The 27622-nt window shown below is 40.3% G+C and overlaps 1 protein-coding gene across 1 annotated transcript in view; it reads left to right on the top strand.

The window, feature by feature from the left end:
* The window catches only part of si:zfos-1056e6.1 (uncharacterized protein LOC107988029 homolog), a 75021-nt gene that overhangs the window by 19184 nt on the left and 28215 nt on the right, over nucleotides 1-27622 (top strand). The window contains exons 3-4 of the mRNA XM_048600598.1: nucleotides 4206-4253; nucleotides 9373-9437. Coding sequence (XP_048456555.1) covers nucleotides 4206-4253; nucleotides 9373-9437 — 113 coding nt within the window. The remainder of the gene's footprint in view (nucleotides 1-4205; nucleotides 4254-9372; nucleotides 9438-27622) is intronic.

Raw genomic sequence — 27622 nt, 5'->3', positions numbered from 1 at the left:
ACTGCGAATAAATTCTTTGTTCTGTGTGCTTCTCTTTTACTGCACCTGATGAAGGGGTTATGCTCCAAAAGCTTGTGATTTCAAATAAACCTGTTGGAGTATAACCTGGTATTGTGTGACTTCTGACTTTGTCCACCCCAGTCCAACACTGGCACCTCCACAACATTGCATTTTGTGAGTTTTCATCTCAATTTGGGAAACAGATGAACAAACATATTAGGAGCTGGTATGGGCTATTTGATGCCTCGAGTCTGCTTCACCATTTGATAGATCATGACTGACCTGATTGTGGCCTCAACTCCACTCTCCTGGCTATCCCCAACTCTCCTTGAGTACCTTGTTTCTCAAAAACATATCTAAATCTGCCTCAAGAACATTAAATGACTGTTCCTGCACTACTCTCCAAGGAAGTGAATTCCACAAACGCATGATGCTCTGAGGAAAGAATTCTGCTCAACTCTGTCTTAAATAGGAGACCCCTTATTTTTCAATGGTGTTCCATAGTTTTAGTCTCTGCCACAGGAGGGAACCATAATTTCCACACCTACTCTGTTAAGTCCCCTCAAGATCTTATATGCTTCAATATGATCCATTCTTCATAGACCCATAGACTCATTATTCTAAATTCAAATGGAGACAAGCAACCTGTCTCCTCTTTCCTGGGAATCCGTACCATGAACTGGGTGGCACGGTGGCACAGTGATTAGAACTGCTGCCTCACAGCGCCAAGGACCTGGGTTTGATTCCATCCTCAGGTGACTGTCAGTGTGGAGTTTGCACATTCTCCCAGCTCTTCTCAAGTGTTTCAAGAACTTGAATGACTATCTTTTGTGCTAAGTATAAGAGTCAAAGTGATAGGAAGTAATTGTTGAAAGAGAAGATTGATTTTGTTTGCCTTCTTGTATACTAAAAGTAGCTTAATCTTAGAATTATGAATTTATTTTTGTAACTGCCTTGAAATTTTGGGCGTCAAATGACGGCAGGGTCAATGGTGACTGGTCTAATGAGAAAATTTGGCAGAATTCTCGAAATGAGAGACTTTGTGCGGCTTGTATGTTCAGTTGGGAAAGAATACACAGGTGGATTGTGCTTTTGATGAGTAAGTTGCTAGATATTGAAAGTTCTAGACTATCAGTTCTGATCTCCTTCCTAAGACGGCAGGCTGTCTTGTTGTACTTCTCCCTCTCCTGCATTTCTGCGTACTATAAAAATGCCGATGTGAGATCTAAGTAAGGGATACTTTCAGGAAGCTGACTTCTTCAATGTTATCATCTTTCCATTCTTCCTAACATCAAAATGAAGATATTTACATTGTGAAATGCTTGTACGGAGTTCACAGTAGTACCTTTTGTAGAGCTGAGTAATTGGATAAACAAAAGTTCAAACTGAACTGGAGATTAGCAAACTGATTGCTAAGCAGCCAAAGAATGACCAAACTTTGTTACTAGTGCACAAAATGGCCTCCTCATTGGGTTATATTAGCTCTTGTGGAAATGAAGTGGAAAGGGACAGATGGACTAACTATGTATTATTTCTTAATCAACCTTTTGACACACACACCTGTGGCAGTGAGACTTGAACCTGGACCTCCCTTGGGCTAATTTCCAATTCAGTGCAGTTTCTTCAGCTGCAAGTATTTATTCAATTACCTTTTGGTACAGTTGTAGTGACCCCACCTCTGAACCAGGAGGCCGGGATTCAAATGCCATCTGCTCCAGGAGTGTCTAAGAACATTTCTGCACGGTTTGATTAGAATGTGACTAGGGCTCTTGCAACTCAGTGGCAGTATCCCTACCTTTTGAGCCATGACACCTGGGTTCAGGTCCAACCTACTCCAGAAGTGTGTAAGAACATCTGAGAAGGTTGATTAGAATATAGCGTGAAGACTACAACTAGATGCTCTGGTGGTGCAATGGTAGTGTCCCTACCTCTAGACAGGATTCCTTGGTTCAAGTTTGACCTACTTTAGAGGTGTATAATAACATCTCTGAACAGGTTGATTATAAATTGTCTTGAAGAGTATGACTGAATCTGTGTCCACCAGTCAGAAAAGACTTGCATTCTAAATATTATCCACTCACTATAGATTTTGAGCTGTGACGCCGAGCAACAGAACCTACATCATGCTGGATTCTATAGGTATTCTGATGAAGGTGACCACTATTTCCATATTCGAAAAGATGGACTCCAGACTTTGCACAGCAACCCATACCTAGTTGGTGATAGACTATGTGTTCAGGCTTTCTGGCTGGTCTTTTAGTGCATCAGGAATTGGCTATGTTTACCCTTTAGCCTTCTTCTGCAGCCTTGTACATCCACGTCTTCATCTGACTTCTCTGCAGAATAATTAGTATCTGATCTGACCCTTTGGCAAGCAAACTGTAGCTATGTAAGTCCCTAGATAGAACATACCCAGAGTACTATGAGCAGTTCTGTGTGCCAGTCCTCAAGAAGGATGTATTAGCCTTGGAGGAAGTGGAGCAAAAGTTTACTAGAATTACGCTGGATTCGAAGTATTAACTTATGAGACATGATTATCAAATTAGGGTGTATGCCCTGGAATTTAGTAAGGTAAGGAGTAATTTAGTCAGTTTTTAGTAGATGAAGTAGAACAGATAAGCTAACAGGAAGCTATTGCTATTGTTTAGAAATTGTAGGCTGAGAGGGCAAAGTAAAAAATTAGAGGTGGTTCTTTTGGAGTGAAATCGGGAACTTCTACTTCACAAACAGACAGTAGATTTTCTGGTGGTCTGCTGTAACACTTCCTGAGCAAGCATGACTGTTATTGTACACATGCTGTGCATGTGTACCCACTTTGCAAATAGTCCTTGTTGCCTGACAGCCGTCCTTTGATTATCACAGCTGGCACTGTGAGTTGTCACAGAACTAAGAAATCATGAACGTGCATGGTAGAAGTTTGAGAGTACATGACCTCGGTGTGAGCTTTCACCATAGCGTCTTCTTCTGGTGAAAATTGTTTGTGTTGCAGTAGAAACTGAGACCTTGAGCAGCAGATATTGCAATATGGTTGGGTACTCAACTGTGAATTGACCACTACTTAAATGCTGTAAAGGATGGTCTCTAGCATCAGAGCTCTGTATAAGTTGGTCCTGAATTCTTTCTTGCTCCTTGACATTGACCACAACATTTCTGTCACGTGTTCCAAAGAACCGAGCATTTCATTCTGAATACCCATCCTTCTGCAGGCTCTCTCAAGAAGAACCTCATCTTAGTTCTTTGCAGCAGCATTCATCTACAGCCTTTCCATCTGATGAGCTGGCAGCTGTGCTATCCTTGCCTCCTACTATCACTGCAGGTTGCTCCTGCCTTATCCTCATCTGCAGATGCCATATCAATGGCTTTCCTCTAGCTAACATACAATATCAGTACATGAGCTGGTGGCTGCAATTGTGAGATCAGGTGCTGTGTTTTTATCACCTTTCTCTTCTTGCCGTTCTGGAATTGCCAGATGAGGTTGCAGTTCTTGGGCTTCTGAAAAGAGAAAGCTAAAATGGCAAGGTTGTGGTGCAATGAGTGTGGAAACACAAAGATGCATATTTACGCCTTCTGCAGCTTGTAAAAACCAGAAGAAGGTTTGCTAATTAGGTATGTTAATATTGCCATCTTTCTGATGGTTTCAGCATTTCTGCTGGGTCAGAATGTGCAGATATGTCCCCTGCCCTACTCAACTCCAGCCCCAGCTCCTGCTGCTTCTATTTATGTGTCACTTTGTCCTTCATAAGGTGTAGGAAATGTGTCAGTGAATGTCATGCAAACTGTGCAGCTGATGTGGCTGTCATGATTCAATAGCTGGCAGAATGTGGAGCAGTGAGATATGGGTGTGAGAGGGTGCTAAATCATGTGAGTTTCAGATATGGGTCCTGATTGAACCAGATTGATCATAGGAAATGATGAGGCTGTTTGAATTGAGCAATATGTAAGGTCACAGGTGAAGTTCACAGAATGTAGTATTCATAGATATATTCACTAACTTTACTCATGTGGGATCATTATACCTCTTACAGCTCAACATCCATGTCTTTGGGGCTTGGCTCCTGACATTGACTTTCACAGCTACCCGATTCCACATCTCACATCCTAAGCATACTTAGTTCTTGATGTATTTTAGAAAGTGCTATCATGGACTTTCTCATTTATTTAATGCTGAAATAACCAACCTAAACTTCTTGTGTTTTAAATAACAGGTTCTCTTTAACTCCTTTGGGCTGACAGATATCACGCTTGTTTTGAAGGTAATGCTGATCTTTAAATACATTTTTTTTGAAAAATATCTCATTTATGGCATGAATGGCCATTGAAACATCTGATTCTAAGCTTGAATGTGCAATCTTCCCTTTAGTTATCTACGTGACAAAAATAAGAATTTTTAGATAACAAAGTGTAGAGCTGGATGAACACAGCAGGCCAAGCAGCATCCAAGGAGCAGGAAAGCTGACGTTTCGGGTCTAGACCCTTGTACAAGGTTTACATAACAGGTTTAAATGGATTATTTTATGCAGTACAAAACATCTGCAAGAAACTGCAGCAGTGGTACACATTAGTAACAATATCTTCTCTGGAGAATGTGTGACTCAATTCAGCAATCAGCAGACAACCATATAATTTCCTATTGCTTCCATGTTCTGCTTTCTCAACCCTATTCCCATAAAACCGTTAACCAGCTAACCTGGCTCTCATGCAACTTATATTGTAAACACTGTCCTACTTCATAAATACCGTCAATGGTTTCATGGTCAATAAAAAACAATCTGGAATTAAGAGTCTAATGATAACTATGAAACCATTTGCAATTGTCAGGCCAAAACACATCTGGTTCACTAATGCTGTTTAGGGAAGGATACTACCATCCTTATCTGGTCTGACCTACATGTTACTCCAGATCCACAGCATTGTAGTTGACTCTTAACTGCTCTTTAGGGCATAACTGTCTTCTTACGGATGGACAATAAATGCAGGGCTGGACTGCAACATCCACATCCCGTTTATGAATTTTAAAACAATCGAAACTGGAAAACCTAATTAGTTGAATATCTGTAATAGCAAATAAAGATAGCAGGCCAGCTGATCCATTGCAGCTGTAACATACTGGGGCCAGTGGACACCTGTGTGATTCACAGCAACTGCATCTGCAGTCAGTGTCTTCACTCGAGGAACTTTGGCTCAGAGTTCATGAGCTTTAGACACTGTGAATCAAGGAGGGGGATATGTGGATTTAGTAAGACATTCTTTTCTTAACTGGACACTTTGTTCCAAGAGGCAGTAATACCCTTTAAGTTAGATACAGGATTTGGTCCATGGTCATGTGTGTAAGTCAGATGTGGGGATCTAGAAAATAGCCCAGAAGAAGCCTCAGCCCTTACTTTTATCCATGACATTCAATGGACCTTGTAGGATGAAAGCAGGAACTGCAAAGAGAACAGACAAACTAATCACAGTACCAAAGTGCAGGAGGCCATTCAAGCGGCAGGAATGAAATGGGATGCATTTGTAGTCTAGGACAGTATAGACGAGAGATATGGTCCTCTGCAGCTGAGAGCATGGGTCTCGAAAGCTGTTATGGATGTCTGGTGCTAAGGTTAAGGTGCCAGGGTTAAGGACATCTCCTGAGGGCTGGAGAGGAACTTGGAGTGGGAGGAGAAGGATCCAGTTGTTCTGATCCACATGGATACAAGTCACAAAGTGAAACTACGAAAATGTTTCTGCTGCAGGTGTATGAGCTATTCTGCTAAATTATAAAGCAGGATCTCAAAGATTATTATCTCTGGACTATTACCTGAGCCACATGCAAACTGGCATTGGCTACATAAATCAGAGAGTTGACACACTATCTTGATTGAGTTTTTTGAAGAAGTGACAAAGAAGATTGATGAAGGCAGAGCTGTGAACGTTGTCTATATGGATTTTAACAAAGCATTTGCCAAGGTTGGACGTGGTAGACTGGTTAGCAAGGTTAGAACAGATGGCCTCCAGGGAAAGCTAGCCAACTGGATTCAAAATTGGCTCAAAGGAGGACACATTAGGGTGGTTGTGGAGTGTTGTTTATCGGACTGGAGATCTGTGACCAGTGGTGTGCCCTATGGATCAGTACTGTGTCCACTGCCTTTTGCCATTTATATAAATGATTTGGATGTGAATATAGGAAGAATGGTTAGTAAGTTTGCAGATGACATCAAAAACAGTGGTGTAGTGAACAGTGAAGAAGGTCATCTTAGAGTAAAACAGGACCTTGATCAGATGGGCTGATGGGCTGAGGAGTGGCAGACGGAGTTTAATTTAGGTAAATGTGAGGTGTTGCATTTTGGTAAGGCAAATCAGGGGAGGACTTATACACATCATGGTAAGTTCCTGGGGAGTGTTGCCAAACAGAGAGACCTTGGGGTTCAAGTTAATAGTTCCTTTAAGGTGGAGTGACTAATAGACAGTGTAGTGAAAAGGTGTTTGGTATTTATTGGTCAGAGCATTGAGTATAGGAGTTGGGATGCCATGCTGTGGCTGTACAGGATATTGGTTAGGCCACTTTTGGAATACTTCAGCCAATTCTGATCTTCCTGCTAAAGGAAAGATGTTGTTAAATTTAAAAGGGTGCAGAAAATATTTACAAGAATGTTGCTGGAGTTGGAGGGTTTGAGCTTTAGGGAGAGGCTATCTTCCCTGGAGCATAGGAGGATGAGGGGCGACCTTATAGTAGTTTATAAAATCATGAGGGGCATGGAAAGGGTGAATAGTCAATGTCTTTTCCCCAGGGTAGGGGAGACCCAAACTAGAGGACATGGGTTTAAGGTAAGAGGGAAATGATTTAAAAGGGGCCTAAGGGGCAACTCTTTCATGCAGAGGGTGGTGCGTGTATGGAATAGGCTGCCAAAAGAAGTGGAGGAGGCTGGTACCATTAGAGCACTTAAAAGGCATCTGGATGGATATGTGAATAGGAAGGGTTTAGAGGGATATGGGCCAAATGTTATGAAATGGGACTAGATTAATTAGGATAAATGGTCGGCATGGACATGCTGGACCGAAGGGTCTGTTTCCATGCTGTATATCTCTATGACTCTATGAATACATGACCCAGATGGAGTAATCATTCGTACTGAAGTTGAAGATATTCGTTTTGAGGTCTAAAAGATGAGTCAGACAATTATAAAGATAACACGGTGCGGAGCTGGAAGAATACAGCAGGCCAGGCAGCATCAGAGGAGCAGGAAAGCTGACGTTTCGGGTCGGGACCCTTCTTCAGACTGTGTTATCTCTGACTCCAGCATTGGCAGTTCCTACTATCTCTGAGTCAGACAATTATGTGTCATTAACACAGTTTGCTGTTTTATTCTTCTGTGGGATAATTGGTGCAGGTTCTGACTCATGGCACCAGTACTGGGAAAAATAAGGGCTTTACCTTTGGGATGGCCTTCAGCTGAAGCATGTTGGGACAGTGTCTTGGCAAATGGTATTATTTATGAGAGAGAAAGGACAAGGCAATAGTGAAGGATGAGTAATAATAATTAGAGTTTGACAGGAAGAGCAGGGAGTACAAATATAAAAATGCTTTACATCTGTCTTCACAGTAAAGGGTACAATACAATAAGTGTCCTAAGAATAGAAGAAAAGCAAGGGTCAAATGAAAGGAAGAAACTTAGAACAATAATGATTTCTCAAGAAAAGTTACTTGGAAAAGTCATGAATGGAGTTATAGAGTTTTCAGTTTTGACTTCTTATCATTTTCTCTGACACCAGCTAGTCACTAATGTCTGTTCTGTCTATTACCCTCTTTGTCACTCTAAATATTCCAGGTTAGTTCATTTTTGAAGAAATCGGAATGGTGGAAAAGGAGGATGAGGCAAAGTAAAGAGAAGGGTTCTTAGGTTTGAAAATTAGAAAGTAGAAACAGTATGGTTGGGGTGAAGTGGAGGTCTGCCTAGTGAAGTTTAATGATGAGTCTTCCAGAATGAGGGTGTGTGTGTGTGTGTGTGTGTGTGTGTGTGTGTGTGTGTGTGTGTCTGTGTGTGTGTCTTGCCATGACAATGGCTCTCCAAGCAGCAGCAGTACAGGAATAGCAATTCCTCATTTACCTGTTTGAGACAAAGCACTCACCAAATGCTGGATGTTAAAAAAAATGCAATACCTGAATTCCCACTTTATCAAATGCAACGTAATACATTAATACAGAACAGTGATGGCAGATGGTGCCAGATCACATGGAACAATGACCTGAGAATTGAAGGTTTTAGAAATGTCCTGTTTAAGCCATTCCTGTACATTGTGTAAATACTTAATCAAGCTTGTTATTGTATGTAATTGGACTATTTTCCCTCAATAGCTCAGACTTGATTTTACTATATAAAGTTCCGTTCTTTAGCATGCTGTATTTTTGTTTGGCCTGTATGGGCTTCACATTATTCGGCACTCTTCCATTTAAGACCACACCCAGACTGAGGAAGTGCACTGGCACAGTCTGCTGTCTGGGTTTTTTCTCTCTTCATCGTTGCCTGTTTTCTGTTACTAAACTTGCTGTTCATCTTGTTAGTACATTTTCCAATGAACATCATTCTTCTTTGCAAATATTTTAATCAACCCACTCAGACGTAATACAATGCACATCTGGAGTAAATGGGAGTAGATTGCATTGACTGGTTTTCGATCATTCGTTGATTAAATGGCTTTTTTGGAGAAATCCAATGGAGTTGTAAGTAGAATCCTTGTAGAACAAGTTGGAAATAATCTGGAAGGAATAGACTTGATGGACTAACTTGGCCTTTTCGTTGCATTCTTTCCTACATTCTGTTTCAGTGAAAATGGCCTAATCATAGTATAGACTACACTTCGAGTGGAACAGAATTACAATTAAATAAAGCAAAGAACTGTGGATGTGGGAGATTGGAAACAAACAAACAAAAGATCTCAGCTTAGAAATTTAGGAAGTAGAGACAGTTTGGTTTTCGAAGAAGGGTCATTGGACTCGAAATGTTATTTCTGCTTTCACTCCACAGATGGTGCCAGACCTGCTGAGTTTCTCCAGCAATTTCTGCTTTCATTTGTTTCAGGGCTGCAGTTAACTTTGGTTAAGTGTAAGAGCGTAAATTAGAAAAGTGAATTTACTAATCACATCTACAATCATGTTCTCGAAAAAAGAAGCAAGCGGCAGCTTGAATGCAAATAGTCACCTCAGCAAATATTCTTTAAAAAAAGTTTCTATTTATGGCTGTCAAAGGGCAAGCAAATTTTGATATAATATTTCTTGCCCTCACCCACCACCACCTCCTCCCCCCCCCACCAAACCATGGCACCTGGTGTTATAAACATTTCTACGCATGTAATGAGTTGAAATGTTTATAACATGTTATTAAATATTTTGTTTTCCAGCTTCGAAACAGTCGGGGTTATTTGGTTCCGATCAATGGTGAACTGAGTGTAAACAACAGACAATCGTAAGTCTGAAATAAATTGCAATCAATAATTAACTCATTGCACTTTTCAGTCTCTCGGGGTGTCCTTATCTTAATATTGTCTCTCCTTCTTGGTTACTTGATTTAAAATTGCTTTCAGTCTTCCTTATATGAAACATGCATTATTTTTTGTCTGAAATTTACTTCATTACTTGCCATTGATCTGATAGTCAAATCTATCACAATTCAAATCTCAACGCTGTGTCGGAATTGTTGTTCAGCAGCAGCAACCTGCTTCACCTTCCATCGTTAATTAATACCAATAAATGTAGTTTAATTAACTAATATTATTTTACAGAAAATATACCTATGATCCATTACAAGTGATCTATAGAATTTTTGTAAGACTCAGCAGCAAAATGATTAAGAACCTCTGAGCTACACAAAAGAAAAATACTGTGAATGCTGGAAATTTGAAATAATAAGAGTGCTGGAAATTCACATCATGTCAGGAAGATCTGAGGACAGAGAAACTGGGTTAATGATCTTTTGTCAGAATTGGGATATATGAGAGAGATTGTGGGTTTTGATGACGGTGAACAAAAAGATTCGAGCTAGAGTGGAAGACAGGAGACATTAAATAAGGAAAGAGATGTCTGACCTGTACTTTACACCTCTACGCTAATTAGTTCTTTTGGTTTTTTTCTATTGGCTCCTACTATTATACGAGACCATGTACTTTTTGTTTTTTTTTGAAACTATAATCTGAAATGGGAGGTTGACTGCTATTACTGAAAAGCTAAGAAGGTTTTGCAAGTTGAACTTCAAGTGTTGCATATTGTTGAAGTCTGTAATATAATGTTGCTTTTTGGCAATAGTAAAGGGGAGAATTTGAGACTGAACAGCATTGAAAATCTTTTGAGTGAAAGAAATTCTGCCCGACATTGGCTATTCGACTGGGTTGAGCTACAAAATGTTAAAAAGTGAAAGTGCCAAGAGCAGCAGTGTGAAAGAAACAGCCAAAGCATGCAGAAATAAAGCATCCATCTCTCTCTGTTTCTGTGTAGGGCAAAGAAAGAAAAAAACAAGAAAGCTTAAATAAATAGTTAATTCAAGGAAAGTTCATCTGATCAATTATTGAATTAAAAGTTGGTTATCACTCTGGAGACAATAGCATATTGTTATTGCAAAATCAATAGGACTGTGAGAAAACTAACTTCTCATCTTGTGGTCTGGATGCTTGAACTTTGGAATTTTGTTTAACCTGTCTGTATTCTTTTTCTAACCATAGTATATGTATTAAATTACTTGTCTTCTGTCTTTTTAATTGTGTGCATGTGTGATGTGGAGGTGCCGGTGTTGGACTGGGGTGGACGAAGTCCGAAGTCACGCAACACCAGGTTATAGTCCAACAGGTTTATTTGAAATCACAAGATTTTGGAGCGTAGTCCCTTTGTCATGTGAAGTGAAAGAAAACCACACAGAATTTGAGGGCAGAGAGATCAAACGATCAAACAAATGGTGAGAGTGCAGCATTGAATAATCAGTCTGTGTGGGATCAGAAGTGTGAGTAAAGTGTCAACAGCTGAATCCCAAATGAAGGGATGATTTATAATCTGATTAAATGAGGCAGAGAGGTAATTACAAAAAATTAAAAGCAAGGATTTACTGCTGACAAATCAAATGACTCGAATAACATGATAGGTATAAGAGTTGCATGCTGAGGGTCTAATCAAAATATTAACTGTACAAACTAGTTAAGGTAGAGAGATCATAACAATTTATCCAGATGTGTGTGTGTGTAATGTTTTGAAGGGATATAGGTTAAGTTGCATAAATTAGAACTTCTTTCTTTTCATTGCTTTTGTTAAAATTAAGTAGTCTTATGACAAGTAGTTATTTGTTTCTCTTCTTGATGAAGACTAAGTTTGAATTGTTTTTTGTCCTGAAAGCAGTCATTCAGGCAAATTGGTCATTTTGGTGGTCTCATTGGGATTTTGTACAGTCATACATTTTTGTGACAGCTTATGGAACAGTGGGGCATGAATATTGGTGCTTACTTGTTAAGTAATGACACCATAGCACAATAATCAAGCTGACTCTACTTAAGGTTGATAAGGCATGAGGACTAAGTGAGATACATCCATGCATGCTGCAGAAAGTGAGCGTGGAAGTTTCAGCAGCACCTGGCCTTTAATTTTTTTAGTCTTTCTTAAGAGCCAGTGGCCGAGAGTGGATAAAACGTTGCACCCTTGTTCAAAAAAGGGTGTAAAGATCAGCCCAACTGGCCAGTAAGTTTCACTCTGCTGGTCTAGAATCCTTTGGAAATGACCATTTGAGATAAAATTAATAACCACATGGACAAATGGAGGTTAGTTCAAGAAAGCCAGCCTGGATTTCTGAAGGGAAAATGAAGTTTGACTAATTTGCTGGTGTTTTTTGGACAGCTCACAAAGAGACTTGATGAGAGCAACACTGTTAGAACCATTGAATTCCCACAGTGTAGAACCAGGCCAATTGGTCAATCGAGTCCACACCGTCTGTCAGAAGAACATCCCACCCCTGTATTTCCCACCCTAGATACTATGGACAATTTAACATAGCCAATCCAACTAACCTGCACATCTTTGGACTATGGGAGGAAACTGGAGCACCCAGAGAAAACCCACACAGACATGGGGAGAATATGCAATCTCTACACATAAAGTCACCCGAGGCTGGAACTGATCCCAGGTCCCTGACGCTGTGAGGCACTGAGCTACCATGCCACCCTTTTCTGTAGTATACATGGACTTCCAAAAAACATTTGATCCTGTGCCACACAACAGACTTTTGAGCAAAGTTAGGGGTCATAGAATAAAGAAAATCAGAGTAACATGGATCCAAAATAGGCTGAGTGGCAGGAATCAGAGAGTCGTGTTTAATGGACGTTTTTCGTGCTGGGACAAGTTTTGTATTGGAGTTCTCCCAGGGTCAGTGTTCAGAACCTTATGTTTCCAGGCATATGAATCATCAGGGCCTTGGAGTAAGGGCACGATTTCAAAATTTGCAGACGACATGAAACTTTGTAGCATTATCATCTGTGAGGAGTAAATTATGAAACTTCAAAAAGATGCACGTTGGTGAAATAAACGGACGAGTGGCAGATAAGTTCAATACAAAGAAATGTGATTAATTTTTGTATAAAAATCATGTAGGGCAATATGAAATAAAGCATCCCTGTCTAAAGGGGCGCAAGAGCAGAGGGACCTAGTTGTACATGCATGTAAGCCATAAAAGCTACCAGGACAGATTGAGGGGGTGCTTGATAAGGTGTATAGTAAACTAAATGTTTTTAAGAGAGGCAAAGAATATAGCACTAAGTAGTTTATGTTGAACTTATATCAGACTCTAGTTTGACATCAGCTGGAGTATTGTGTTCTGTTTTAAGACTTTAGGAATAATATGAAGGCAGGGGCAGAAGAGATTTATAAGAACAGTTCTTCAGTTATGAAGATAGATGTTAGGACTGCTTAGGAATGTTTTCTTTCAATGAAAAGGCTGAAACGAGATCTAGAAGAGGTTTTCAAAGTCATAAGAGTTTGAGGCATGTAAAAAGCATGAACCTGTTCCCACTCATGAAAGGATTGTCAACAAATGTGCACAGATTTAAAGCAATTAGCAAAAGAAGTGGAGCAATGTGAGAAAAGGATTTTCAGGCAGCAGGTTCTTAGTGTCTGTAATGCTTGAGAATGTGGTAGAAGCAAGTTCAATTGAGACATTTAGAACTGAGTTGGACTGTTAACGTCAAAAGGAACAATGTGTAAGATTATGGGAAGCAGGCAAGAGAATGGCTTATTCGAAGAATTGATGTAGATGTGATGGGTCAACTGGCCTCCTCCTGCACTGTGAGAATCCTATGATTCTCAGGAGGCTATGTGAAGATGTTTTACACAGAAATGTGATATTGGAGATGACAGAAATGAGAGGAAGATCTGTTGAATCTGGAGACAAGTCCAGTAGAAATCGAGCCTTATGGTGAGCAATAGGAAGGGATAAGAACAGAAGTGTTCAAAGTAGAATGGTCACAGCTGAAGGTCCATATTAGGAAAATCCTCAGTTGTGGAAAACAAAGACATAGCAGATGCAGTAGCATTAAAAAAAAAGTAATTAAAACTGATGCAATGGAGATCAAGAAACTAGAAGAATAGAACAGAGTCCTTAAAGTAAGTAGGGTGTGAGAAAGTATCATCAATGAACCTGTCAGAAACAGTGGACTAATCCTCAATGTTGGTCAATATCCCACCCTGGAAATGGAGGCCGAGAAACTGAAGAAAAGAAGGGAAAAGTTTAAGACAGTGAAATGAAGGAGAGAGAAGGGAAAGTTGGAAAGGTTGATGAATTTTTTTTTATGAAAGTGAACAGAAGAAATGGCACTACTGCAGACATCAGCTAGTTTCCCTATTAGAAGGGGGACATTTAATTTGCATCAATCTGAGTATCATGCTCTGTGCCAAATTAGGAACAGAAGTAGGCTAAATATCCTCTCTTGTCTCTTCCGTCATTAAATAAGTTAATAATTTCATATCTCTTAAAAAAACCTTATGACTAACAAGAATCAATTGATCTCAAGTATAAAATTATTAATTGAGCTTGCCTCTTTTCAAGACCAGCTGAGTCATTGAGCCATTACATGCACTATTCCTTAGGAAGGATGTCTTGACCTCTGTTTTCGAATGGTCTGACCTACTTGCTCACATGGGACTCATTTTACACTAATAATGAGACATGGTTTATCATCATTGAAATACAAGATAGATATATATATGGGAGCGCAAGACATTAGAAAGTGTATACTACCCTGATTACAGCTCATCGAACTGGAGTTGAGGCTGTACTTCCTGCCCCCAAGATTCCTGTTTCTTGGTCCTGATGTTCTCTGGAGTGTGTATGAGACCCCTTGAATTTGAGTGGCTTCTTTTAAGAACATCAGAACCGGGAGCAGGAGTAGGCCATCTGGCCCTTCGAGCCAGCTCTGCCATTCAATAAGAACATGGCTGATCTGTTCCACTTACCCACCCTCTCACCATAACCTTTAATTCCTTTACTGCTCAAAAAATATCTATCTTAGCTTTAAAAATATTCAATGAGGAAGCCTCAACTACTTCAGTGGGCAGGGAATTCCACAGATTCACAACCCTTTGTGTGAAGTTCCTCCTCAATTCACTCCACTCCTAAATCTGCTGCTCCAATTTTGAGGCTCTGCCCTCTTGTTCTAGTTTCACCCGTCAGTGGAAACATCGTCCCCGCTTCTATCTTACCTATTATCTCATAATTTACATGTTTCTATAAGATCCCCTCTCATTCTTCTAAATTCCAATGAATATTATCCCAAACTACTCAGTCTCTCCTCTTAAGCTAACCCTCGCAACTCGGGAATCAATGTAGTAAAACTCCTCTGCATCCCCTCCAGTGCCAGTACATCCTTTCTCAAGTAAGGAGACCAAAACTGCATGCAGCATTCCAGGTGTGGCCTCACCAGAACCCTATACAGCTGTAACATAACTTCTGTGCTTTTAAACCCAATCCCTCTAGCAATGAAGGATAAAATTCCATTTGCCTTCTTAATTGCCTGTTGTACCTGCAAACTAACCTTCTGCAATTCATGCACAAGGACACCCAGGTCCCTCTGCACAGCAACATGCTGCAATTTTTTACCATTCAAATAATAGTCCATTATACTGTTATTCCTACCAAAATGGATGACTTCACATTTATCAGCATTGTACTCCATCTGCCAGACCTTTGCCCACTCACTTAAACTATCTATAACCCTCTGCAAACTTTCCCAGAGTCCTCTGCACATTTTGCTCTACCATTCATCTTAGAGTCATCCACAAACTTTGACCCACTACATGTGGTCCCCAACTCTAAATCATCTATGTAAATTGTAAACAATTGCAAATCCAACACTGATCTCTGATGCACACCATTAGTCACTGCCAACCAGAAAAGCACTCATTTATCCCCACTCTTTGCTTTCTGTTAGTTAACCAATCCTCAATCCATGCTAATACACTGCTTGTAACGCCATGCACCTTTATCTTATGCAGCACCTTGTCAAATGCCTTTTGGAAATCTAGATACACCACATCTACTGGGTTCCCATTGTCCACCAAAGAATTCTAGTAAATTAGTTAAAGATGACCTGCCCTTCATGAACCCAAGTGCATGTGCCCAGTGGGACAATTTCTATCTAGATGTCTTGCTATTTCTTCCTTGACGATAGATTCAGTCTTGACAAAGAGTTAAGGCCAGAAACGTTGACTTACCTGGTCCTCAGATGCTGACTCACCTGCTGTGCTTTTCCAGCCTCACACCTAGAAACTTCCCCACTGCAGAAGTTAAGCTAACTGGCCTATAATTCCCCATCTTTTGTCCACCTCCTTTTTTAAAAGTGGCATCACATTTGCTATTTTCCAATCTGTAGAAACTGCCCCAGAGTCTGGCAAATTTTGGAAAATAACCACAAGCTCATTTGCTATTTCTCCCACCATCTCTTTTAGGATCCTGGAGTGCATTCCACCCGGGCCAGGAGATTTGTCTACCTTTAACTCCATTAGCTTGCCCAACACTACCTTTTTCATGGTAATGATGGTTTCTAGGTCCTTATACCTTAGTCTCCTTGTCATCAATTACTGGCATATTATTTGCATCCCCTACAGTGGAGACCAACACAAAATACCTGTTCAATGCCTTGGCTATTTCCTCATTTCCCATTATTAAATCCCCCTTCGCATCCTTTAAAGGACCAATGTTTACCTTAGCCACTAATTTTCATTTTAAATATTTGTAGAAACTTTTGCTATCTGTCTTTTTATTCTGAGCTAGTTTACTCTCATAATCTATCTTACCTCTCTTTATAACAATTTTGTGGCTTTCTGTTGACCTGTAAAGTTTTCCCAATCTTCTAGTTTCCCACTGGTCTTTGCCACTTTGTATGCTTTATCTTTCAATTTGATAGCCTCCCTTATTTCTTTAGACATCAATTGCTGATTACCCCTCTTTCTACAGTCATTCTTTTTCACTGGTATATACTTTTGCTGAGTGCTTTGAAAATCCTCCACTGTTCCTTAACTGTCCCACCATAAAGGCTTTGCTTCCAGTCTACTTTAGCCAACTAATTGTCTAGGTCATTTCTGAGTACAGTGGTTTAGTAGCAGTTTGATGTAACAATATAATTAGCATAATTTAAACTGAGTTTTTATCTCAGGAAGGGTGTGACAAAAGACAGTATTGGATATTGTAATTTCCCCTATTGATTGAGCTGACCCTAGGAGTTGAGTTGTGTCAAAAACAGTTTTACTGAACCTCGGATCTATTGTTCTACCTGTAACCTTGCAGCATTGTCTCTTCAACAGCCCATTCAATAATCAATCAAGGTGAATGGCTTGCATATCTGTCTAGTTTGATTCAATTCCCACCAGCTGTTCAGTTGGCCCGTATTGCTTCCAGTGTGCCAAAAGAGCTGTTATTTTATTTGAAAGGGACATTCTACTGCCTACATTTCTGATGAACTGGAACATAGGTTTACCAGGATGATAGCTGGACTCGAAGAGTTAACTAATGAGGATCAGTTACACAAAGTAAGACTGCATTCCCTGAAATATAGATGGTTAAGGATGATTTAATCCAAGCTTTGAAGCTATTCAGGGGAACAGATAGAAGGATTTTATTCCCATTCGTTAGACCAAATGGCATAGTTCAAAAGTTTGAGTCAGACCTTTCTTAACTGACATTAGGAAATATTTCTAAACACAAAGTGGACAGATGTTTGAAACTCTTATTCAAATTACAATTATTGTTAAACCAACAGCAAATTTTAACCCTAGTTAGATTTCTTTGTTATTCGAAGGTATTAAGGGATATTGAGGAAAGTTGGCTGCATGGATTGGGTCCCAGATCAACAATTATCTCATTGAATGGGGAAGAGGCTTGAGGATCCAAATGGTTTACTCCAATATTCCTGCATCTCAGTGTTACTTTTAATGAGAGGCATTTCACAATTCCACCACCTTTTCGGTGAAGAGATGCTTTTAAAATTCTGTCCTGATATGCATTTAGAAGGTTTTTTTCCATAGCACTGAAAGGTTCGTCCACTGTTTCATGTGTGTAGAAAGCCCATCGGCTGGATAGCAAAAGTATTTAGCTGTTGCATTTTGAATGCAAGCTATGGTCATTCAGTAATATGACATTAAGTTGTTATTTGGCTTCTAATTTTTCAGTGTGCCGGTGTTCTGAAATATTAAGTAAATAATTGTTCATGCAAATATTGTATTCTGAGGGTTAACACACAGCTTGTTCATGCAAAACCAATTATTTCAACAAAATGGACAAAGTTAATGGACTGTGGGAAAACACTTAAATTAATCAAATCATTGAATCCCCACAATATAGAAGCAGGCCATTTGACACATTGAGTCCACACCGACCCACTGAAGACCATCCCACGCAGAGTCACCCTTACTCTATCCCTGCATTTCCCATGACCAATCTACATAGCCTGCACATCCTGGGACACAATGGGCTGCTTAGCATGGCCAATCCAGTTAGCCTGTGCATCTTTGAAAAGTAGAAGGAAACCGGAGCATCCAGAGGAAACCCAGATATGGGGAGAATGTGTAAACTTCACACAGGCAGTCACCTGAGAGTGGAATTGAACCTGGGTCCCTGGCACTGAGGTAGCATGCTAATGACTGAGGCACCATGGCACCCCAGACCACAGTCAAGGGTATCATTTGTGAAGCTTTCCATGCACGCGTTTGCTGAACATCAGAGCAAATAGGCGGTACATATGCGTCCTCTATTGCCAAAGTCTATGATTCACATATTAAAACTTTTGCTTAGATGCAATCAGGTTAGTGAGGATTCTGTAATTTGAGCTTGTATGTGCATGTGATGGAAAAATAGATTAAAAAATGTCATTGCAGCTCCATTTCTGTTTCTTACGTTGTCTGTGTGCTGCACCTCGATCTATAAATTAGTGCAAACAACTTCTTTGTCAAAGTTAATGTTAATGTGAAGTACTTTGGGATATTTTACCACAGTAAAAGTGTGATATAAATTCAAATTGTTATTGCTCTTGAACAACTTAGTTATTTGAATTGACAACAGAAAAAGATTGTTCTGTATTGTCAGACTGTAGCACGCCCAAATACATAGTTTAGCAGAAGCTGGACTGTTTTAATTTACCAAATATATGTGTGTGATGAATATGATGTTTTCACTGTTATACTATTTCAGCCTTGAATCGCTGTGAACTTTCCTTTGGTGGTAACAGAACTTGGGCAATCGCTGCATCTGAAAGGACACTATTAAGTGGGGGAGGAGGGAGTAGACAACAGCAATGGTGCTCTGCTTAAAGTGTGAATTTCCGTACTCAGAGCAGAATATTGTGATTTCATGTACAGGGTTCTTAGCAAATAAGTCCATCTTGATATACCTGAATGAGGTAGAAAGATAGGAAAACAACAAAGTAGTGGTGATGTGGGATTCCAGTTATCCTAATCAGATTTGCTGATAAAACAGTGTAAAGGACAAGGAAAGAGGCTAGGTCTGGGGATTTTTGGGTGGGGAGGAGAGGGTAATTCCTCAATTGTGTACAGGAAACTTCCTTGATCAGTGTGTCTCCTGCCCAACATGAAGAAAGCAATGCTGGATGTAATTCTGGGAAATGAAGGTGGGGCATTTTCGGCAAAAGAAAAATTTAGAAACAGGAAGTCACAGTACCATTGGAGCAGTAATGGAAAATACTAAAGAACAATCAAGTGTGAAGATAAAGATAAAGATAAAGACAGCCAACTTCAGTGATTTGAAAAGTGAAACTGATCCTGATATATTGGAAACAAGGATTTGCAGTAAATAAGAGGCCTTCAAGGAGGAGATTGTTCAGGTACAGATTATATACATTTCCCTGCAGGACAAAGGAAAGACATTTAAAGCTACAGCTCCCTGAATGGCTAAAGATGTTAAAATTAAAATGAAAGAGAAAAATAGAACTTATAAATTTAAGGTTCATAACAGAATATGAAAAGTAAGGAAAACTAAATAAGTAATAAAATAAAAATAAAATAAGATGAAGTAATACAAAGGGCTAACAAATGAGAAATGTTTTGTGGGCCATCTGGAACATAAAATATTAAAAACTAAAGACTAGTCAAGAAGGGTAGCTCAATGTGGAAACATACTAAAAATAGATGCAGTTGTTAGCCAGGCATCAACATGTGAGCATAGACAACAATTCCAAGGACTCTTTACAGGTTTAATGTGCCTCATTACACTAAAGGTAGATGCCAAACCCATCTACTTATTCACATTCAGGAGGGTCCTACACCCACTTAGAATCTAAGGAGAATACAAACACATTTAGGACAAAAGAGTAACTAGTGAGAGAATAGGTACCCTTGCTGATCTTTAAGGAGCCCTATGTGTTGGATCCACAAGAGATGGTTGAGATACTAAACGAGTATTTTGCTTCAGTGTTTAGTGTGGAGAAGGATATGGAAGCTAGAGAACTTGGGGAAATAAATAGCGATATCTTGAAAAGTGTCCGTATTACAGAGGAGTTGGTGCTGGATGTCATAAAATGCAAAAAGATGGATAAATCCCTGGGACCTGATCAGGTGTACTCTAGAGCTTTGTGGGACGCTTGGGAAGTGCCTGCTGGACCCCTCGCTAAGATATTTTTAATCATCGATAGACACAGATGAGGTACCGGAGGAGGTTGGCTAACATGGTGCCATTATTTAAGAGAAGTGGTAAGGAAAAGACAGGGAATTATAGACTGGTCAACCTGACATCAATGATGGGTAAGTTGTTGGAGGAGATTCTGAGGGACAGGATTTACATGTATTTGGAAAGGGAAGGCCTGATTAGGGATAATCAATATGTCTCGCTAACTTGGATTGAGTTTTTTGAAGAAGTAACGAAGAGGACTGATGAAAACAGAGTGGTGGATGTTGTCTATATGGACTTCAGTAAGGTTTTTGACAAGGTTCCACATGGTAGACTGGTTAACAAGGTTAGGTCACATGGAACACAGGGAGAACTAACTATTTGGATACAAAATTGGCTAGAAAGTAGAAGAGACAGGGTGGTGGTGGAGGGTTGCTTTTCAGACTGGAGGCCTGTGACCAGTGGTGTGCCTCAAGGATCGGTGCTGGGTCCACTGCTTTTTGTCATTTTATATAAATGATTTGGATGGTATAGATAGTAAGTTTGCAGATGATACCAAAATTGATAGTGTAGTAGACAGTGAAGAAAGTTACCTCAGAGTACAACGGGTCCTTAATCAGATGGGCTGATCGGCCTAGAAATAGCAGATGGAGTTTAGCTAGATAAATGTGAGGTGCTGCATTTTGGAAAGGTAAATCAGGGCAGGACTTATACACTTAATATTAAGGCTCTGGGGAGTGTTGCTGAACAAAGAGTGCGCATTCATCGTTTCTTGAAAATGGAATCACACGTAGACAGGATGAAGGCATTTGGTATGCTTGCCTTTATTGGTCAGTGCATTGAATATAAGAGTTGGGCAGTCATACTGCAGCTGTACAGGACATTGATTAGGCCACTTTTGGAATACAGCATTCAATTTTGGACTCCCTGCTATGGGAAAAATGTTGTGAAACTTTTTTTTGAAAGAGATCAGAAAAGATTTACAAGGATGTTGCCAAGGTTTGAGCTATTTGGACAGGTTGAATAGGCTGGGGTTATTTTCCCTGGAGTGTCAGACGCTGAGGGGTGACCTTTATAGAGGTTGATAAAATCATGAGGGGTGTGGATAGGGTGAATAGTCAAGGTCTTTTCCTCAGGGAGGGGAGTCCAAAACTAGATGGCATCGGTTTAAGATCAGAGGGGAAAGATTTAAAAGGGACCAAAGAGGCAATGTTTTCACGCAGAAGATGGTGCGTATATGGAATGAACTGCCAGAGGAGGTGCTGGAGGCTGGTAAAATTAACTATCCAGATGCCTTTTAAATTTTGTATGTGAATTGTAAGGGTTTAGAGGGATATGGGCCAAATGCTGGCAAGCAGGCCTAGATTTATTTAGGATATCTGGTCAACATGGATGAGTTGGACCGAAGGGTCTGTCTGTATGCTGTACAGCTCTATGACTGTATGACTCTAAATCTACAATGTGACGATCTGTAAGAATCATTTATTCATAAGGTCTCCTTTCAGTCTTAAACTCCATTGAGTGCAAGTCCAACCTCTCTCCTCACAGGCCAGATGCTCCATACCTAAGATTAGCCCCGTGAACCTTCTTTGGACTGCCTCCAATGCAAGAAACTCTCTGACAATGTCTTAGACCTACTGGTCAAAATTGAAACTGCCTAAAAGCTCCCATGTCTTATTATCTTATGGAACTTTATTCAATACAAAAGAACTTGAAAAGAAGCCTTCAAGAATCCAAAGACTTTGATCATTGCTGATCGTTATAATACAGTTACAGAATTATGTATAGCGGATGCACCAGACAATGCTGAAACTCTATCAAAAATAACCATTCACGGCCCACACAAGGAGGATGCAAAAATTGGTTCTCGATGCCTTGCCTTAACACACTCATTATTGGTCATGATGTGAAGGTGCTGCTGTTGGACTGGGATGGACAAGGTCAAAAATTACATGCCTCCAGGTTATAGTCCAGCAGGTTTATTTGAAAACACAAGCTTTTGGAATCTTTAGGTGTTAGTGAGAGAGAGGTGGCATCAAACACAGAACTTATAAGCAAAAGATCAAAGGATCATAGAACTGATGCGAATGTATTGAACAAACCGAAGATAGCTGTTAAATCTTTAATCAGTTAGAAAGGAGATGCAGGTTTCGATTGATTTAATATGAAGATCCCAGAATTTCTTTCATGTCACTGTGAGGCAAGATAGATCAAGGTTTTATCAGTATACCAGAGGACATCTCAGGTTGGACAATACATTTTAGGTGTGAGGTCTTGTTTAGAATCTGTCTGTGTTTTAACTTGGAGTCAGACTGGTTTTATTTCCAAAGTAGGAGTTTATAAAATGCCACATTGATTATCTACAAATGAGCTTTTTGAACAAATAGAATGAATCTGCAATTGCAAACCTGAAAATGCGAACTTACCCCATAGATTTGTGTGTAGTGTGTGTAGTGGGGTCACCTGTAGTGCGACATGAACCCAAGATCCCAGTTGAGGCCATCCTCATGGATACTGAACTTAGCTATCAGTCCCTGCTTGGTGACTCTGCGTTGTTGTGTATCCCGAAATCCGCCTTGCAGGATGTTTCCCTGAAGATCGAAGTCGAACGAGTTGACCGCTGAACATGCGCTGCAAGTAAGGTGCCCCGAGGCATGGTACATTAGCGAAACCATGCAGATGCTATGACAATGGATGAATGGACACCGCGCAACAATCGCCAGACAGGGATGCTCCCCGCAGTGGGAGGGCACTTCAGCGGTCAAGGACATCGGCCTCAGATCTTCGGGTAAACATCCTCCAAGGTGGACTTTGGGATACACAGCAATGCGCAGTCGCCGAGCAGAAGCTGATAGCTAAGTTCGGTACCCATGAGGACAGCCTCAACCGGGATCTTGGGTTCATATAGTACTACAGTTGACCCCACCACACTATACACTTTCACACACACGCACTCACACACACACGCACACTCTCTCACACGCACACTCACATGCACACACACTCTCACATTCTTTCCTTCAAACACGCATGCACACGTGCACACACTCTTTCTCACACGCACTCTCTCTCTGTCACGCGCGCATTCGCACTCTCTCTCTCACACACACACACACACACACACAAATCTATGGGGGTGAATTTGCATCTGCAGATTTGTGATTGCAGATACATTCTATTTTGTTCAAAAAGTACACAATTTGTAGACAGTCAATGTGGCATTTTATAAATTCCTACCTTGGAAATAAAAACCAGTCTGACTCCAAATTAAAACAAAGACAGATTTTAAACAAGGCCTCAGACCTAAAATGTATTGTCTGACTTAAGATGTCACCTCTGGTATACAGATAAAACCTTTATTTATCTTGGGGCAGTGACCTGAAAGAAATTCTGGAATTTACATATTAATCAATTGAAACCTGCATCATCATCTTTCTAACTGACTAAAGATTTAACAGCCGTCTTAGGTTTGTTCAATACATTCGCATCTCGCATCAGTTCTATGACCCTTTGATCTATTGCTTATAAATTTGATGCCACCTCTCTCTCTGTAACACCCGAAGAAGGAGCGAGACTCTGAACGCTTGTGTTTTCAAATAAACCTGTTTGGACTGTAACCCGGTGTCGTGTGATTTTTGACCTTCACTATTGGTCAGACACAGCAAAGACCTTGCAGGAAATTTTGTGAGCCTCAATTATGTGTTGATGAACATGTGCAGGCTAGCCTGATTTGCCATGATATCTGGCCAGAGTATGTTGCCTGAAAAGAGTACTCAAACCTTTTAACTAGGTATTCCTCTCTTGTGTGACAGACAAAAGACAGGGAACTGACTCAGAATTTAATTAAACAAACTCTTCTTTGTTTAAGTCTTTTTAGGTATCAATACTCAATATAAATCATACATTTAGTGCAGCATTTACTTCTTACTTCATCTAACTGAGCTTCAACTTTAACTCAATTTATTTGACTTCACTTGACCTTACTTTAACTTAATTCACAGTTAACCCTAACTGTAAATTAAACTCTATAAGTTTGGCTTGAAACAAATTCTACCCCGAATTGAGTGACGTGGCCAACTTTTGCTTTCGGTACAGATCTTGCCTCATAGTTCTTTGTCTTCTCTGAACTTGCCTTCAAGGCATGTGCTTCTCAAATGTGGTCTCAAAGGGTCACTCCCTACAAAACTCTTTGTTCTGCTAAATTTTATCACAACATGTGCTTTTATCCAGAAACCTTTCTAGCAGTCCACCATATAACCTGACTTATTTGGTGAACACAGGAAACTGCAAGTCACAACTTCCAGGACAATTCACAACATGTCCTGGCTGCAGCTTTAACCTAGGTCAGAGTTTAAACTAGCTTGACCAAAATTCCCAGCATGCTTGATTGTGTCTCTTTACCAGTCTCACAGTCATTTCTGCTGCAGGTCACCTGATTACAAATATATCTTCCGTTACCCTGTCCTGCAGCAGAATTTTGAACAATGCCATTACATCAGTGTTATTGATGACCAGAAGATGTCCAGCTATTTCAAGTGTCAGACTGGGACACACTGGTCAATCGGTAGCCTGGTACTTCTCAATCCCTCAAGCACGTGGTCTCCAACTGCATGATGTACCCTATGCATAGACAGGAGTGGAAAGAACCTCTTCTACCTTTCTCCTTTCTAGCTGGACCATTAGAAAACCTTGACATTGATCTTGTTGAGTTTATGGGGATGGTTTTTCTCATCTTGGTTAACTGTTATTCCCAATGGATTGATATCTAGCAAGTGTGTCATAACATCACATGTGTACGTGTGTGTTGTAAAGCATGCATAATTATTTACACAGAAAATATTGCTATACAAGGTATGTCTGTTAAATCTGGATATACTGTGAGTTTTATAAAATTTGATGTTACATAGACCAGGCATAATTGAAAATTGGACACGTGACAAGGACTGGAGTTCATCATCACTCTCTATTTGAATTCTTTTTGTCTTGATTCTCATTAACGTTCATTTTTTGTATGCTGGACCCACCTCAGATGCTTTGTTAACTTCTTTGAGGCCGTGTTGTTCACACATGGAATTCTTGACTTAGTTGCTTCTCGCAGTGCAGGACAATTGGCCAATAGTGTTTCCAGTTCTTTGCAGCCTCATCTGGAGTTGTTCATCTTACAAGCTCACTGAGGTACACTGAAGCCACAGGTGAAGCTGAGAAATGGCTGTAATCCATTATATTAAAAAAAACGTCCTGGGAAAGAATCGTCTTGTCCTACTCTCAATTACAACTCCACACTAATAGAGAGAGGCGTAGCCCGATTGCTACCTTTTGACTGGTTGCAGGTTGCAAAATCAACTTTCCTCCCTGTTCCAGGCACTAAAGGTAAATTTCATGAAGTGTGTCAGAAAGGGGGATGACAGACCAGCTTGAATCTTCAACAGTAACAAAGAAGGAATTTTAGGGACATTGATTAAACCACCCCAGAGGCATTCCCTAGGTATATGGAATTTCACAGACATTTTTGAAAGTGCCATGGAAAAGATTTGTTGGCATAATCAAATCCCTGGAATTAAAGAGGCACTGACTGCCTGGATAAGAAACAACCAAGAGCTGTTTCTGAGATAGTAGGAACTGCTGATGCTGGAGAAACTGAGATAACAAGGTGTAGAGCTGGATGAACACAGCAGGCCAAGCAGCATCAGAGGAGCAGGAAAGCTGACGTTTCAGGTCTAGACCCTTCTTCAGAAATGGGGGAGGGGAAGGGGATTCTGAAATAAATAGGGAGAGAGGGGGAGGTGGATAGAAGATGGATAAAGGAGAAGATAGGTGTAGAGGAGACAGGCAGTTCAAAGAGGCGGGGTTGGAGCCAATGGTTCGTGACTGGGAGGTGCAGTCATTTGTCGTGGACCGAGTGTAGGTGTTCCTCCAGCTCTACACCTTGTTATCTCAAGAGCTGTTTCTGTCAAGTTTGGAGAGAAGTTGCTGTTTTAAGGCACTATTTCAAAATTTGCAGCTGACACAAAACTTGGAGATTTATTTAGGAAACAATGAGCAGAATAACAATAAATTTGAGGAGAACTTGGACAAATGGGTGAAATGGGCAGGCACATGGCAGAGAAATAAGAAGTGATGCACTTTGTCGGAAAGAATGAGGAGAGTCAATATTAACTAAATGGTACAAAGTTATAAAGGTAGAGAGATGTTCAGAAACAGAAGAACATGTGAGTTCACAATCTTTGAATATTGCTGGACATATCAATATAGCTGTTTAAAAAAAGCATAGTGGATCCTGGTTTTTATAACAGAGGTATTGACTTTAACATTAGATTACCTCCAGAAACAGGTCGTGAGGTTGTGATTAACCTACATGTTTTGCTTTGAGGGAATTAGTGCTAAATGCACTGTTGGGTGACTGCATGCTTGAGCTGACCACTGAAAATTGTGAACGTGTAGTATGAGTTAAAGCTAACCAACACTCCTGAGGGTCAGCCTGTGGCCTGTGGAGATGCTGGAAGCCATTCTGAAAGTGATTTTGACCTGGAAAATACACAGGAATGATACAACTCTGCAGAGGGTTTGCTTCAAAATTTTCCAAAACTGCTTGTTAGCTTGATTCAGGAGATGTTGAGAGGAGACGTAATTTATCCACAGTGATCCAAGAAGCTCTTCAGGCAAACTTTACAAAGACAGCAGGACCAGGAAGCAATGCTAATTTACAAGCTGCAGGTTGCTTAGGCATTCATCTATTGCCACAAATGATTAATTCTTGGTAAGTAACTTGAAGTATTGTGTACACAGAAATATTTCATTCTCAACTTTGATCACCTTACAACAATGTCTTTGTAATGGTGAGTAGATCTAAATCTTTTATTTTGATTTGTGCCACTTGTCTGTCTTTTTTTGTCTTATTCTTGGGATGTGGACATCAATGAATGTGCCAATATTTACTTTTTAGTTGCCTAATTGCCCCTCAGAAGGTGGTCTTGAGCTGCCTTTTTGAACTGCTGCAGTCTATTTGGTGTAAGGAGATTCACAATGTCATTAGGGAGGGAGTTCCAGGATTTTGACCCAGCAAAAAGGAATAGCAATATATTTCCAAATCAGCATTGTTAGGAGTTTGAAGGACAACTTGCAGGTGGTGATTTTCCCCTAATCTTTGGCCCTTGTCCTTCCAGATGGGAGTGGTTGTGGGTTTGGAAAGAGCTAGCTGAGGAGCCCTGGTGAATTTTTGCAGTGTGTTTTGTAGATAGTATACACTGCTGCTACTGAGCGTCAATGGCGGAGTGAGTGGATGCTTGTGGATGTGGTGCCAATCAAGTGGGCTGCTTTATCCTGAATGGTGTCAAGCTTTTTGAGTGTTGTTGGAGCTGCAGCCATCCAGGCAAGTAGTGAGTATTCTATCACACTCCTGACTTGTATATTGTCAACGGTGGACAGGCCCTGGGGAGTCAGGTGGTGAGTTACTTACATAGTATTCCCAGTGTATGACCTGCTGTTGTAGCCACTGTATTTATATGATTAATCTA

This window comes from Rhincodon typus, chromosome 9 (assembly GCF_021869965.1).
Source record: "Rhincodon typus isolate 14 chromosome 9, sRhiTyp1.1, whole genome shotgun sequence".
In the NCBI taxonomy this organism is placed as follows: domain Eukaryota; kingdom Metazoa; phylum Chordata; class Chondrichthyes; order Orectolobiformes; family Rhincodontidae; genus Rhincodon; species Rhincodon typus.
Note: the sequence above shows the minus strand (reverse complement) of the source record. Positions and strands in the feature narration are given on the sequence as shown.